At 38.4% G+C, this 12263-nt stretch overlaps 1 protein-coding gene across 2 annotated transcripts in view; it reads left to right on the forward strand.

The window, feature by feature from the left end:
• CMYA5 (cardiomyopathy associated 5) overlaps positions 1-12263 on the forward strand; it is a 101575-nt gene that overhangs the window by 54660 nt on the left and 34652 nt on the right. Inside the window, exons 5-6 of one of the 2 annotated variants that reach the window (XM_003261520.3) lie at positions 1165-1187; positions 6866-6984. In XM_003261520.3, the coding sequence (XP_003261568.2) occupies positions 1165-1187; positions 6866-6984 (142 nt within the window). The remainder of the gene's footprint in view (positions 1-1164; positions 1188-6865; positions 6985-12263) is intronic. The other variant, XR_004027088.1, reaches the window with a different exon arrangement.

Consider the following 12263-nt stretch of genomic DNA (forward strand, 5'->3'; position numbering starts at 1 on the left):
ATGTTGGTGTTTTTACAAGGGGTTTCTTGGGGACAGGATTCCTTAATTCAAGTACGTAACTTGTAGACATGGAAATTCCCTTGGGTGCTCCTCAAATTGTACCAGCAGAGACACCTCTGTGCTCCCTGCAATTCCCTAGAATATTCAGTGAGATGCTGGATCTCCATGAAGCCAAGATTAAGCAGAAATAGTGGAGATGTTTTCCCTGAAGGCAGTTCTAAGCCTAACTGTCATACAGCGGGAAGCACCGCTCTTAGGATGACTGGGAACCTCCCTTTCAAAGTTTCCCATCCTCCTACCCTTTAGAAAACTTTGGAGATACAGCAAGGCAAAATGGAACAATGTTAGCCTTTTGATTTGCCTCTGGGGACAGCTCTTGCCAGGGCAAATTTGGGTGAAGTGGACGTGGCCATTCTCAAAGAGAACTAAACTCATTACATTGTTTTGTGTGTAATTAAGGCAAAGCTTCTTATTCATAAACTGGGCACTGCTTGTGAAGCATAACGTTAATTAAGTGCTTTTTGTTCCCTGAGAACCTTATCTTTGTTCGATAAGAATAAGAATAATTTACTTCTCTCTAGAAGAGCAAACTGTAAAAAAAATAAAATAAAATAGAAAAAGATGGCATTTTTCCTACTTATAAAAGTAATATTACTCATTTTTTAAAATTGGAAAATATAGAAAAGCACACAGAAAATATCACTCAGATAAATATTGATTACATTTTTGATATCTATCCCTCACTGAAAACATTTAAGTCATTTTTCCTGCTTTAGAGAATTCTATTCTGGAAGCTAAGCCGTTGGTTGATGAATAGAGAGAAGCAGAGCATAAGCAACTCATTGCCAGTCCCGCTGATCACAGAGACAGAGCCAACTGCAAATGAAACCACCCTCCATCCCTGTCCTGACACTGCCCATCCCACCCACTCCCCCTCCCCCGCACCCCCCGCCTTCTGAGCACTTATGTCCTTGCTGCCCAGGCTGAGAGAAAAACAACCTCAGGGAAGCTGAGGGGTTATGATTTTCAAACGTGGGTAATCTTAATGCTCCTCGTTGTTTTTTCTTTCTGTTGTTAATTAGCTTCTCTCTCTCTCTCTCTCCCTCCCTCTCTCTTTTTCTCTCTTCTTCTCCTCCTCCTCCTTCCTCTCTCTTTCTCCCTAAGTCGTTTGAGGAAATCAATGAAAGGTATATAAAACATGATACAATGATACAGCATGACTGGATGCTTGCTTTTTAATATTTTGGTGCTTTATGGAAAATGAGCTGCCAATTAAAAAATACATTTAGTGGGCTACAGTATTTTCACTTTTAGACACAGTGCTTTTAAAAGCTAAATGACAGCTTTGAAAGAAAACTGCATGTGCTTTAGTTCAATAACAATTATCATAATGTAGATTTTTAACTGCTTCCTCAAGATGTATTCTGCATTTTCAGCCTAATCTAGGCCATCTTTCCTGTCACTGCATATAGAACATTTTGTAGATACTTAGATGCATTGGTTAAATATGAGTATTTGAAAGAATCATTCATATCTGCCTTGAGTAATTTTATGATTTATGTAATTTTAATGGACTGTTCTATCATTTTCTCTTCAAAAGATAGTCATGCATTTAGCTTCTCTTTCTGCTCAGCTAACCTAAATGAATCCCCCTCTTTTGATTTTGTTTTGTTTTGTTGGTGTTTTTAACACTTCATCTAAGAGAATTCTTCATTCTTTCCAAAAGCAAAACACTCAACAAGAAAACATGTTGTCTATAAAAACATGTAACATCAGATTTATGTTTATCTTTCAGAGCGTCTCATATTATAATTCTCCAACAGATCTGACACATTCTTCCTTTTGCACCATAGCAAGACCTGAGGTCTTTCCTTCTGGTTTGAGCCTAATGTTTTCTCCTTTTAGTGTAATTTTAAATGTAAATTTCTAAATTGTAAATACCGTCTTCAGTTTACTTCCGTCCCAATTCAAATTGTGATACAGCATAGAGTAAAATCAGAAATTTGTATCTATAATGTATTATAATATAAAAAAGGATTTAGATTAGAAATATGATTTTTTTAGGTAATTGAAATCACACAGATGAATCCTATTTACCTAAAACAAATTCTATTCAACAGAATATTACCAGTTAGTTTTTGAAAATAATTTGACTTATTGACATTAATCAATACGTGTTTTATAACAGTGGCTCTGTTATGAATAGAATTGCCCAAGGAGCTTTTAAAAATGCTGATGCCTGAATCTTCTGAGATTCTGATTTAACTGCTCTGGGGTGTAGCTGAGCATTTTTAAGGCTTCCTAGATGATTCTAATGCATGGCCAGGGTTGAAAGTTCTGGTTTATACAATCTATCATTTGTCCCAGTAATTCCCCAGACTGGCTGTGCCTAAATCACCTGTGCAGTTTGTTTAACCAAAGATCCTTGGGTCCCACCCCAGATCCACTACATCAAAATTTCCAGAGTGAGACCAGGCATCTGCTTGTTACCAGTTCTCATAGACGAGTCTAAGACACACCACAGTCAGGTCTGGAAACTGATACCCAGGCCTTATTCCGAGTTTCCTATCTATCTATCTATCTATCTATCTATCTATCTATCTATCTATCTATTTTTGAGCAAAGGTCTCACTCTGTCACCCAGGCTGGAGTGCAGTGGCACGATCTTGGCTCACTGCAACCTCCACCTCCCGGGTTTAAGCAATTCTTCTGCCTCAGCCTCCCAAGTAGCTGGGACCACAGGTGCACTCCACTGTGCCCTGCTAATTTTTTGTATTTTTAGTACAGATGGGGTTTTGTCATGTTGCCCAGGCTGATCTTGAACTCTTCAGGCCAAGTGATCTGCCCACCTCCAGTTTCTTTTATTTTAAAAAAATTATTTTTTCTAAATATTATTGACATTTCTTTTTATCCAAAAAGTACATGGATTTACAGTGCCATTCCATCTATACTGGATAGCGTAGATGCATATTTGCTTACTTATATTTTGTCCATTCATGGAAGTTACTGCTCAGTAAGAAAACTGGGTGAGTGAAAAGTTGAAAAATGCAATAGAATGTTTTTACCTTTCTAACTATCAGAATATTGCAAATATAAATTGACATCCACTTAATACTAAATACTCTTTCTTCGGTTTTGTGCTTAAATGTGTTCATCTGTGTGTCATTTTAATTAGTTTCTATTTCATTGTCCAGTTGACAGTGAATTAATTTTTTGCTAAAGCTGCCTGTCACTTAAAGGAGAGTACACTTGGGCTAACCATTATTTTCCTGTAAAGAAAAAAGACAACAAAATTCTGGGATTTGGTGAAGAAAGATGAACAATTAAAGAAAGCACTGTCAAACGTGTGCATGCACACGTGCACACACTTGATGAAGCTGGGCGCCATCACTGAAAAGCTTTCCATGTCCTCAAGAAAACTTCTGTCTCAAAGTCTCAATGTTATTGATGTTCCTTTCTGTAAGAAGTGCTAATTATCTGCAGTTGGCCCTTGAACAACACGAGTTCAGACTGTGCAGGTCCACTTATATGTCGTTCTTTTTCAATAAATATATTGGAAAAATTTTTTGAGATTTGTGACAATTTGAAAAAAACTCAAAGATGAACTGCATAGCCCAGAAATGTTGAAAAATTAAGAAAATGTTAGGTATGTCACAAGTACATAAAATATATGTAAATATTAGTCTATTTTATGATTTACTATCATAAAATATACACAAATCTATTATAAAAATTAAAAACATCAACATTTATGCACACAAACACCATATGCAGTTGGGAGAAATGTAAACAAAGATACAGTATTAAATCATAACTGCATAAAATTAACTGTAGTAATACTGTACTACTCAAATAATTTCTACAACTATACTACTACCGTACTACTTTAATAATTTTGTAACCACCTCCTGTTGCTGTTGTGATGAGCTCAAGTGTTGTGAATCTCTGCTTAAAACACTGTGTCACGCTAATCATCTCCCCGTGAGCAGTTAGTCTCTCCAGTAAATTGCATATTGCAGTAAAAAGTGATCTCCTAAGGTTCTTGCCTATTTTTTTTTTTACCATATTCAGTGTGATACCGTAAACCTTGAATAATGCCATGATATCCATAGGAAGTGGTACTAGTGATCCTGGATGTGCTCCCCAGAAACAGAGAAAAGTCATGACATTACAAGAAGAAGTTGAATTGTTTGATCTTTTCATTAGATTGAGGTCTGTAGCCACCGTTGTCTTCCATTTCAGGTGATGCATCTTGTGAAGAGATGATGTAAACTTAAGGTATTAATAAATACAGTACAGTACTGTAAGTGTATTTTCTCTTCCTTAATGATTTTCTGAAGAATTTCTCTTTTCTCTAGCTTATTTGATTTTAAGAATACAATATATAATACGTATACAAAATATGTGTTAATCAACTCTTGAGGTTATTAGTAAGGCTTCCAGTCAACAGCAGGCTATTAGTAGCTAAGTTTTTGGGGAGTCAAACAGTACACATGGATTTTCAATTGTGCAGAGAGTGCCCTAAACCCCGCCTTGCTCAAGAGTCAGCTGTGGTTTATTTTACCTTGCCACTTTTTCTCCCTCCCTTCATGTTACATCTCTAAAGGCAGTGCTTGTATATTAAATGATTTTTCTCAACACTAAACATGCTTAAATTAAGGAATGCTGTCAGGCATATTTAGACTCAACATTTGCATATCTTGAAAAACACATTTGCTTAGAAAATGCTGTCTGTTGAGGGGATTCATTTTTTTTCTCCGTTTTGCTCTTCTGTGTTATGATAATGAAAACGAGTTGCAACCATTGTAAGACCTGCTTCTAAAAGGATGTCTGCTTGCCTTTTCATATGCTGATGTTAAACTGGAATAGGTCAGTGCATAAGGGAAAACTCTAACATTTTGCTCGTGGTACCTACAATCAGAGCTTTTGTGCTACAAAATGTCCTACATTAATACACATCAGTGATGTGTATTTTTAGAGGGCTTAGTGCATGTATGGGGCACCATTTTTGTTCATTCTGAGCCTATCATTTCTACCCTCTCCATCCCCACAGTCTTAATTTAGGCTCGTGCTGTCTTCCCTCACTAGACCCTATGGGGTTCTCCCACCTGACCTCAGACCTCTCTCCTCTGCTTACCCTGATCCTTCCTTAGACAATTGCCAAGATAGTCGTCTAAATTTCCCTTTTATAACAATTTTGTGGCTCTCCTTGCCTTAAAAGACAAAATTGAACTCTCAGTGGGTATGAAAGGCTCTTCATAGCCAAGCCACAAACCACTTTTCTATTTCATCTCTAACCGTCTGTGCTTCCCAACTCCCACGGTGCCCTCTGGCCCTCGAATGTGCTGTACTTGGCCACATCTCCATGCCTGGGTTCATGCCCTTCTTCTATCTGCAATGCCCTTACTTGTCCTCTCTTCTGCCTAGGAAACTCCCACTCATTAAGACCCAGCCCAAATGTTACCTCCTCTTTGAAGCCCCTCTGGAACCACCTCCACTAAATCAAATGATAGTTAATTTTATTGTTTCTGACAGTAGTAAGTGTAGAAGTCACTCTTTAAAGATTCAGTTTTATTTTATAATATTTTTCCTTCATACTGACCATAAATCCATCATCACTGAGATCCTGATATCCTCACCCCCACAAAACTATTGGCCTCTTATTTATTCAAAATATGTTTATTAAATGCCCACCGTGTGCCAAGTAATGCATTAGAATACAGTAGTAAACAAAAGAAAGTCCTTTCCTGCATATAAACGGTATTCTGGTGAAGCAGACAGACAAAAACCGAAGAGGCTGTGGTAAGTCTGGGGAAGTAAAACAAAGCCTAGTGAAGAATGGAGGGGGCAGGCAAGGCTGTATTAGTAGGGTACTCTCTGAGGAGCTGACATTTGAACAGAGATCTAAATTAAGTCAAGGAAGGAGCTGAGCAAGTGTCTGGGAGAACAAAGTTCCAACAGCAAGTGCAGTGGGTCTGCTGGGAAAACCAAGACATCCATGGAAATGAAGCCGATGCAGTTCCTTGCAGCCGACTGAGTTGCTGGAAGAGAATTCCAGTCCTGTGTGAGACAGGTGCACAGAGGAGAGCTGCTAATCTACTTGGAGGCCTCTCATGCTAAAAATAAATTCTTTTGCAAACTCTGTTTCCTCTTTCCCCTTCAGAGTTAACCTTTTTGTCATTGTTTGTTGAAATCCACATTTCATCTGGATACAAATACTTAGACTTAGCATCGGTTGGCGTTCCAACTAATGAGGGTGTTGAGTCCATAAAGCTGTTGATTTAGAAATTGTGGCTTGTTTAGTCTTTTACGAATGGTAGGCTTTATCCTCTCAGTGCTCTTTCCCCAGGACCTAGCACAATGCCTGGGATATAGTAAGTAAACATGTTTTGAATGACAAAATGATTAGAAGCTTAATATCGAGGTTTGAGAACAAGGACATCTACAGTGTGTAAGTTTCTAGATGTGCTCTTAGCATTTTTATCCTTTGAAGCCTCAGTGGGTATGAAAGGCTTTGGATATAAATCCTTCCCCTTTAGGAAATAAAGAAAATAATCACTAAAATGAAGTAATTTTTAGGACCAACTTTATAGGTAAAACACTTAAGACTGTATTGCTTGATAGAATCTTTCTAACTAGAGGATATAGGAATGAAATTTCCAATATTACCAGTTGCCTAAGAATAGATTTTAGACATATATTTCAAGACTTTAAAGCTTTAAATCCCTTTTTGGATAGAGTGAGAGGCCCTGCCTTATGCAAACCACCACTACCAACACCAGCTTCATTTTGAACAATTGTTTTTCACTTTCATTCTGTATGTTAATAATTTTTTAACTCATGTAGAGCTCTATTCCCCTGATAGGTTGCTTTCTGCAATGGAGAGCACTGCTTCTTTAGAGAAAATGCCTGCTGCGTTTTCCCTTTTTGAACATTATGATGACAGCTCGGCAAGAAGTGACCAGATGTTAAAACAAGTGGCTGGTAAGCATTTTAATATATTAATTACCTAGATGAAATATGGCAGTTTTTGCTTGTTTGTTTTGTATGTAATGATATATACAAAAGATTTTGAGTGTAAAGACATGTAACTGGAAAAAGAAAAGTATTAGTTGTAAAATGTTACAGCTAGACTCTGAAATTGAGCATAGGACGAGCATCCCATTTCTGTGCATTTCCATCTGAAGCTTTATGATTTGCTTGGAGATTGAGGAGGTGGAAGGAGCCATGGAACCAAAGGGTCTCCTCTTTTTTTTTTTTTAATTTAAAAATAGGATTTCTCTCCCTCTCTTCTCATTTGCCTCATACCAGCAGCCAGGTATAAAAGAAAAAAGAAGTCAAATGTTTTCCTACGTGTCAAACAGATTCTCTTTATGAGTGGTTTTCCCCTCTTCAATTCAGTTCTTTTCCCCTTTTTTCAAACTAAACAGATGAGCTTAGAGAGCTATCAGCTCAGCACCATGGTCTGTAGCCAGGAGCCTCCCACTCAGCTGTCAGAAGCATCCTGCCAGCTCTTCACAATATTTTTTAATGTGCTATTTTAACAAACAGGACAATGAAACTTATTTAGATTTTTCAAAGCTGCCATATTTCAGTGAAGTTACCAAGTTTTTCTTACTGTACAACATGCTCAGATGTCCTCCTTAAAAGATGCTATAGTCTTCCAAAATCACCTCAAAGATTACAGCTATTCAGGAGGCTGAGGCGGGAGGATCAGTTGAGCCTAAGTGTTCGAATCCAGCCTGGGCAACATAGTAAGACCCCCATCTCTGAAAAAAAAAAAAAAAAAAAAAAAAAAAAAAAAAAAACCCAAAAACAAAAAACAAAAAAGATGGCTGTTGTGTTTAAATTGATGATTAACTTTCATTCCTGTACAAAGAGTTTTAATTTAGTAATTACTAAAAAGGCTACTTACTATATGTCTAAAAAGACAAAAATAACACAACACACAAAAACTAAAACTCCATCAGCCGTTTATAAAATTAAAAACTCAATCATTGATCTTAATGGATTTTCTCTAGAAATGTCTCACAGTGTTTTCTTGTAATGTCTTTAAGAGGGATTAGACTAGGGCAGTGATTGCAAACTAAGAAAGTTTGATTAACAGAGCTGGTCTTTTGCTTTTAAGGGATTCATTATATGCCATTGTTCATTTCGGAGGATATGCTTTTCAATACTTAATGGGCAATGAGAGGACATTTAATATATTTTAGAGGTCACAGAGTTAAAATGTCACAAAGTGTTAACAATTAGCAAGTGCACATGGCAGTCCCTGTGGCTGGAAGCCTTTTATGGAGAGACTGATCTCAGAGCCATAAATGTTACTTTGTGCATCTGTTTCACAAAACTGGAGCCCAGGGTGTTGACTTGCTGCTAAATAGTTTTCGTGCATTTTGTGACACCTCTCAGAAGTCCTCACCTCTTACCTGAAAAGTTGATCTGATGACCCCCTACCTAAACTAAGCAGATATAATGAGAAAAGGATGTGAGTTTTCCAATGAGAAGTAGCAGCCCATATGATTTATTCCATGCTTACACGATGGCTGGCATTGTGGAAACCGTTAAGCATATCAAATCATCTAATCTCACCACAACCCAAGGAGGTAGGTTTTGTTATTCCCATTTGACAGGTGAAGAAAGGTGAGGAAAGAGAGGAACAGAAAAATGTTCTATTTTCAAGACAACACAGCCGGTTGGGGTGTGCTTGGCAGGGGAGTTTGGCTTCAGAGTCTGCCCCATAGCGAAAAGGCAGAGTGCTGCTGAGAAAGATGAGAGAAACAGATCATGGATAAACAAACATGAATCTAGGCTTCCTTGATGCTGGCACCTGGGGATTTTTTTTAATTGTGGTAAAATACACATAACTTAAAATTTACCATCTTGCCCACTTTTAATTGTATGGTTTAGTGGCATTAAGGGCATTCACATTGTGGTACAACCATCACTGCCATCCTCTCCAGAACTCTTCATCTTGCACAACAGAAGCTCTATATCCATTAAACACTGACTCTCCACATTCTCCCCTTCTCCTGGCTCTGGCAGCCACCATTTTACTTTCTGTTTCTGTGACTTTGATTACTCTAAGTACCTCATCTAAGTGGAATCATACTGTATTTCTCTTTTTGTAACTGGTTTGTTTAACTTAGAGTAATATCCTCAAGGCTTACCATGTTGTAACATGTGAAACTTTTCCTCCTCTTATCTATTCATCCATTGGTGGATACTTGGGTTGCTTCCACTTTTTGGCTATTGTGAATAATGCTGTTCTCCTGAGGACGTTCCAAAGGCCAGGTTGAGTGGAAATCTGTATCTGGCCACAGATTCTGAAGTCCAGTTTGGTTAACGCTTAACTCCCCGTGTGGTGGCTCTTTTTGGGTACATTTCATCAGGCAGAGTGGTGATTCTTCTACCCAATTCCTTAGCCTATTATAATGAAGCCCTAAACTTTCATTTTGGTATTTTTTGGTATCGTACCTTTCTCCCCCCCACACAGAGTCTCACTCTGTCACCCAGGCTGAAGTGCAGTGGCACCATCTCGGCTCACTGCAACCTCCCCCTCCCATTCTTATGCCTCAGCCTCCCCAGTAGCTGGGATCACAGGCATGCATCACCATGCCCAACTAATTGTATTTTTAGTAGACATGGGGTTTTGCTATGTTGGCCAGGTTGGTCTCCTACTCCTGACCTCAAGTGATCTGCCCTCCTTGGCCTCCCAAAGTGCCGGGATTACAGGCATGAGCCATCGCGCCCGGCCGGCATCACACTTATTCAAGTTTATTACTGTAAAAGTGTAAACAGAGTTGCTAACTTCGGGTCTCTGATGTTGTTCTACCACATAAGAACTGTAAATCCAGCCATTATTATTAGATTATATCTATGGAATATTCTTATTCCCTTTTCATGTTAGAATTCTTTGAAAAGTAAAAGTATTTCCTGTTTCTGAAAAAAAGATGTTTTACCTTTAATGCTTTTGGGGGAAGGAGCACATTAAAGCAAAATTTCTAACCTACATACTTTGCTTCTTCCTTGAAATTAAGTGATTTTCTTGGATCAATTAATCAGTTTTTAAGTTTGTTAATTTACCCGAGAAAGAGAGAGAAATGTGAAAGATGTTTTCCTTTTTAAAAAGCAGATACAGCGCCATGTATAATACATAGCATAAAAGGGGGAGCATTTTCTTTGTTCATGCCTCAAGTAATTCTCAAATACTGCTTCAAAGATGATCGACAATCCTTGAAACATTCTGCTTGGTCCTTTCATAGACCTGGGTAACATGAAAATTTACTGAACTACGTTTATCTGGACAGACTCATTTAGAATGTGACATCCATTTCCTGCTGGGAAGACAAGCAATAAATTCCAAGACAGTATCAGGGTCTCTGACATGTGATCAGCTCCCTGGGGAGGCATTTCTCACCAGCGGCCTCTGCCTTAGCATGCAGTTCGCTCCTCAGGTCTTACCTCTGTCTGTGGCCTCTGTGGCTTTCTAGATGATGGGTCCCTCGTTCAGCCCTCATCTTCAGGAGCTTCCTGCCTTGCCCCTCTGTTTCCTGTGCTCCTGCCAAGGCCCCTTTGCTTTCTGAATGTTAGCACTGGTTACCTGTCAGCCACTTTGCTAAGCACTTGATAGATATTATTTGCTTCCTAATGCTATTATTATTGTTTCCTCATTTTAAAGATGGGGAAACTGAGGCTAAGGTAACGGAGAGGGCGGATCTGGTGTTTAACCTTGGGCCAGCCGCTCTGCACTGAAGTCCATGAACTTGGCCCTTCTCCTCTTCTGCTTCTCGTTTTTCACAACTGTGTATTTCTTCAGTTCTTTGTCACTATTGCATCTTCTCAGTTTGTCTCTTTTTGTTACATTCTTTAGACCCATTTATGTTTTTCTCATTTTTACCTTCTTGCTGAACTGATCTTTATTTTTCTTTTCCTTTGGTGTCCACTTTTAATAATCTCATAAAATTTGGCCCATATTATTAATATTTCAGTAAACTTATCTCTCAGGAAATTGTTGACTGGAAAAAAATAACTACAAAAAATAAATGTAAAAACATGCTATTGGGTCGGGTGCAGTGGCTCATGCCTGTAATCCTAGCACTTTGGGAGGCCGAGGCGAGCGGATCACCTGAGGTCAGGAGTTCGAGACCAGCCTGGCCAACACGGTGAAACCCCGTCTCTACTAAAAATACAAAAAAATGAGCTGGGTGTGGTGGCAGGCGCCTGTAATCCCAGCTACTAGGGAGGCTCAGGCAGGAGAATTGCTTGAGCCCAGGAGGTGGAGGTTGCAGTGAGCCGAGATCGCACCACTACAGCCTGGGTGACAGAGCAAGACTCCACCTCAAAAAAAAAAAAAAAAAAGCATGCTATCTTTCCACCTATGGGAATAACCTTTTCCTCTAATTTGTAAAATATGTTCAAAGATTTTATATCATAAGTTTTGGGGGAGAATTGCATAGAAGCTCGATTTATGGCGTTGCATATACCATTAATGTTTGTATGCATAATCATGAACTTTACAAGTTTCTAGGAGAACATTCAAGGATTTTGTTGTCATTAAAATTCAGAACAACAGAGCTCTACTAGATGTCTAAAATGTATGCTGAATCAGTAGGCTACTTTTTCTCTAGTTTTTATATATTTTACTTTTTAAAAAGTTAATAATTAAAAAAAATTGATAGGGATAGCCATGTTGGAAAGACAAAATGGGATAGTCATTTCAGAAAGTATATTTTGATATTTTATTTTTACAAGTATTTTTCAGGTTTGAAGATATACCAACTATATCTTAAAATGGTTTCATTTGCCTCTATTGTGAATATAGAATCTATATTGATACAGAATGATACAACCTTGGTTATCTAGTAAAGCATGTGTTTTGTTTTGAAGGATAAGCAAGTCAGTTGTTGCCTCCTCTAACGTACATAAGTTTACTGCTCCAGCTATAAGACTATAGAAGAGTTTCTCAAGTGATCCCATTTTGGAATACATTTTTGTTTATTTCTGTGTGTGTTATATATGTGCACATGTACAAATGCATAGAAAACACTGTGGAGGGATACACATTCAACTGCAGCAGTGACTGCATCTAAAGAATATGGCTGGGCATGGTGGCTCACGCCTATAATCCCAGCACTTTAGGAGGCTGAGGCAGGTGGAATCCTTGAGGCCAGGAGTTCAAGAACAGCCTGACCAATATGGTGAAACCCCCCCTCTACTAAAAATACAAAAATTAGCTGGGCGTGGTAGTGCATGCCTGTAATCCC

This window comes from Nomascus leucogenys, chromosome 2 (genome assembly GCF_006542625.1).
Source record: "Nomascus leucogenys isolate Asia chromosome 2, Asia_NLE_v1, whole genome shotgun sequence".
In the NCBI taxonomy this organism is placed as follows: Eukaryota; Metazoa; Chordata; class Mammalia; order Primates; family Hylobatidae; genus Nomascus; species Nomascus leucogenys.